At 30.4% G+C, this 4,458-nt stretch overlaps 1 protein-coding gene across 1 annotated transcript; it reads left to right on the top strand.

The window, feature by feature from the left end:
• The first annotated feature begins 3,179 nt into the window (after positions 1 to 3,179).
• LOC135961498 (chromobox protein homolog 3-like) lies at positions 3,180 to 4,016 on the top strand. Its single transcript, XM_065512997.1, has one exon. It carries the CDS (start codon positions 3,180 to 3,182, stop codon positions 4,014 to 4,016), a length of 837 nt encoding a protein of 278 aa, XP_065369069.1.
• The last annotated feature ends 442 nt before the right edge of the window (positions 4,017 to 4,458 follow it).

The following is a 4,458-nucleotide window of genomic DNA, read 5'->3' on the forward strand; positions in this document are numbered from 1 at the left end:
CGAATATAGCTCTCTAACCTGTTTTTGACCTATATCTGGATTACTAAGTTATTAATATAGACAATATGGATATCTAATGATATAAAATTTGAAAAACAAAAAATTTTTTTTCAAAATTTAAAAAAAAAATTTTAAAGTTTAAAAAAATAAAATAACAATTAAAAAAAACATTTTTAACAAGAAGATAAAAATTAAAAAAACAAAATAAATTTTGTAACCTATAAATATTTAAAATTTGTATTTTGAAGTATAATTTGTTGAAGGGTATATAAGATTCGGCACAGCCGAATATAGCTCTCTTACTTGTTTTCATTTCAATTATATTTAAAATTGTTTTTAACTTTTTACTTATTAAGCGTTTGCTATCATTAAATTTAAATAAAACAAAGTGTTTGTGTGATATCATCGACATTTCTTATTCGTTGAAAGGCCGATTACCGATATTCGCTATATTTATGGAAATATTACTAAGTTAATTTCTTTTTCATATCATGATGGATCCACCGCCATCATGATATGGAGGTGTTTACGGTCTTCTTGGGCTGTGGTCATACGAAACAAAGATAAATTTGATTGGATCCGATGGGAAACATTATGTTATGGGGGTGTTTCTCCTCTTATGGTGTCGATCCAATATATTGGATTAAGAACAATATATGCATACATAAATCAGCCTCAATTTGACCGATGGGTTATGTTGACTTTGAGGTCCGCTGTGGTTTGTGACTTATTCGCATAAATCTGCGACTTAAGAAAATTCCGGTGACCAATTCACATCACCTCCACCTTGCCCTCAAATCACAAGTGCAGAATGTCCAATGTAGCGTGAACTGTGTGGCACGTAGCGCCGTCCTGTTAAAACCACATGTCGTTGGTGACCATACCCCCGTGTCTCTGGTTTGAATCGAATCCGCAAACCTCAGATTGATAGCCCAGCACACTAACATCTAGTCTATCGGCGCTCCCGATTAAATCATACGATCTAGGTGTAAAATCCGGACCAACGAAACGATAAAGTACACGACCCGACCCAATATAGGTTGCTATTTAGAAACGAGAAAATCGATCCATAAATGGCTGAGAAATCACACGATCTAGGGGTAAAATTCTGACCAACGAAACGTGAAAGTACTCAACATAGGTTGCTATTTAAAACGATAAAATATAAGTAAAAAACCGCGACTACCTCGATTTCTTCGCCATTAAAAAAAATTACCAAATTAGGGATGCCAATCCCGGAATTTTCCCGCAAAAATTACGAGATTTTTTATATTTTGGAAGGTTTTTGAAGATCACAAAATACCTAATGGAGCCAGATGTTTTAATTTCAATCAGGGATCAACCATTGACAGTCTTATACACAAGTTTATTCGCGTTGACTATGAACGATGTTTTTCGTAAGTTCCATACATTCCATCCATATTATGCATATAAAGCTAGTGAGAAAGTATGATTGGTCAAGCTCAATCATATAATAACCTACACAGTGAAAATTAGCAAAAAAAAATTTTCTTTTAAAATTTCAATAATTTATTTTCGTAATTGCTTTTCGAAAGTGGGCCATAAATGTGAGCTATGATCAATTTTTAACCGATCGAAATGAGATTAGGCCATGTAATTTATTTCTATACGAAACACTCTTTTGTTAAATTATGTTTGGACTCCAACATTTTTAAGAGATTTATGCTCGTTAAAGTGATTTTAGGAAGTAGGTCTTATATGGGAGCTTTGACATTATTATAAATCATATCCGTATATATAAAACTTATTTGGAGCGAAATTTGGCTAGATACCTATATAAATAAAAAAAATTATAACCGATACATTCCAAATTCGGGATTCCAAATAGTGTAATACCGGGGTCCCGGGATTTACATTTGTCATTCCGTTTGTAATTTCTACATTTTTCATTTTCGAGCCCACAAAGTATATATATTCTGGTTCGTTATAGATAGCGGACTCGATATAGCCTTGTCCGTCTGTATGTTGAAATCAACTTTCCGTAGCTCTCAAATAACATACATTCATGATTCATACATCAATATATCTGCTATAGACCCAGTTCGGTTGCTATTTAATCTGCCCACAAAAGTCTGAAATATAATGAAAAAACCAGGACAACCTCGAGTCATTAATATATACAATGTATACAATCTAATGATAGACCTTTGCAATGGCGTATATAAGGTCATAGCAAGTCGGACCTACAATGGGTCAAAATCGGAAATATTTTTTAACCCGATTTTTTTCACCAAATAAAATTTTAATAAATAAATTTAAAAAATATTTTTTTTTTTGGAAAAATTAAAAAAAAATATTAAAATACAAATTTAAAAAAAAAATTTGCGATAACAAAACAATTTATTTTTTAATTTTTATTTTATGTTTTGACTAATAAAATTTTATCAGCAAAACTTAAAAAAAAAATGTTTTTCCTCAAAAAACAATATCAATCTTTTGCGAATATATATTTGGGTATATAAGATTCGGCATAGCCGAATATAGCTCTCTTATTAATATTTATCTTAAAGTATACTTTGGTGAAGGGATAAATACAGCTATCTTGTTTATATTAAAATAATAATCAAAAATTTTTAGTATCTTTAACTTAATATGAACAAAATTTCATTAGTCTCTACTACTGTAATTGTTTTTTTTATTGATACAAATAACTCTGAAAGCTACTAACATTTTCCATTATTAAATTATGAACAAAAATGCTATAATTATTTGTGAACCGCCAATTGTAGCCAAAATAAATATGCAAATTATACACAAATTGTCATCCCTGATGAGTACTCTCTTTGCTCTCAACATTTTCTTAGTCCTTAGCATGCTCTTTGTTTGTACTTTCTTATACTTAGAAATATACATAAATAGAACGGAAGGAGAGAGAGAAATGGTAATGAAAGAAAATTAATCAACATTACTACTCTCTTTTCACACATATTGTGATACAGTAACCAAATACACGGCATGAATTAGGTTTTTGGCTCTCAGTTACCTATCTAGTTGTCATCTATGTTCTTATATTTGCCATGAATTTGAAAAACCGTGAATTTCCAGATGTTTGGCTAAAAATACATTTTGAAACAGTATCTTGTTAACTGTTGAATACAAAACTATTTAAATGTGATAAATGTAGAGATTAGAACAATAAAACGAAAAATTTAAATAGGATGTCTGCTGTAAGAAAACAAAATACTCGTGTTCAGAAAATTCCTGAAGTAAGTAAAGAATTCGTAGTGGAGAAAATTCTTGCAAGGCGCATGCGCAAAAGAAAGGTACAATACTATCTGAAATGGAAAGGCTTTGAAGAAACTGAGAATAGCTGGGAATCAGAGGAGAATTTGAATTGTAAAGGTTTGATACGCAATTTTGAAGAAAATAGAGCCAAAGAAAGATCAAAGTTAAACTCCAATACAGACCCTAAAAGAAGTTTGAGCTTAAGGACGCGTAAAACGTTGAGTACGGAAACAGTAGAGGCAGCAAAGAGTCCTTTGGAAGAAACTAAAAGTGATGAAACAGATAAAGAAAATGCTGAGGAAATTGAAACAAATTTAATAAAATCTTCAAATGCCAAGGTAGAGGAACAACAAGTTAAATTAAATAAAACCAAAGAAGAGGAATCAGCAAAGAATGAAAAAGCTGTGATACCAGATACTCGAATAACATCTTCAGAAACTGAACTAAATAAGGAAGTGACACAAACTAGCGAAGTACCAGCAGAACCTGTAGAAAAATCCAAATCATATGAAATTATAAATGATAAATTATTTGTTACCGATTTTCTTACCAGACCCTGCGTACAAAATGGTTTTGAAAAAGGTCTCGAGGTGGACAAAATACTGGGAGCCACCAAGGCTAACGGTTGCCTATATTTAGTTGTTAAATTTCAAGGAGATGATGAGCCCCATATGATAAAGTCCGAAGAAGCTAATGAAAAAATTCCTCAAATGGTAATCAAATTCTATGAAGGCTGCCTGTCGTGGGATTCAGATGATGAGGAGGAATAAGTTTTTAATCAAATTAAATGTAACATTGTCATCTAAATTATCTAAATATTAATTTAATTTTTATTATTATTGGCTATAAAAGTTTTCTTTAAATGAATTTGAATTTGTGTAAGGCTATTTTAAGAACAATAGTTTAAAATAAAGACAACTTTTTTTAGAGATAATAAATTAAATGTAAACATTAACTGGCAGCTTCCAAACACAGGTTGGAAAGAATTAATTCTTAATACAATTTTCAAAATCACATTAAATCTTAACAATTGCATTAAAGCATTCAGCACGAATTAATTCATTATCTTAGTCAATTAGTATTCCTTTAAGAATACATTCTTCATTGAATTAATTCATTATTAATCATTATCATTCAAGTTTTCTTTGACATTAAATAATTATTTTTGCATTTTAATATAAAAGAATCGAAATGTCTACCTAATTATCATTC

This window comes from Calliphora vicina, chromosome 5 (assembly GCF_958450345.1).
Source record: "Calliphora vicina chromosome 5, idCalVici1.1, whole genome shotgun sequence".
In the NCBI taxonomy this organism is placed as follows: Eukaryota; Metazoa; Arthropoda; class Insecta; order Diptera; family Calliphoridae; genus Calliphora; species Calliphora vicina.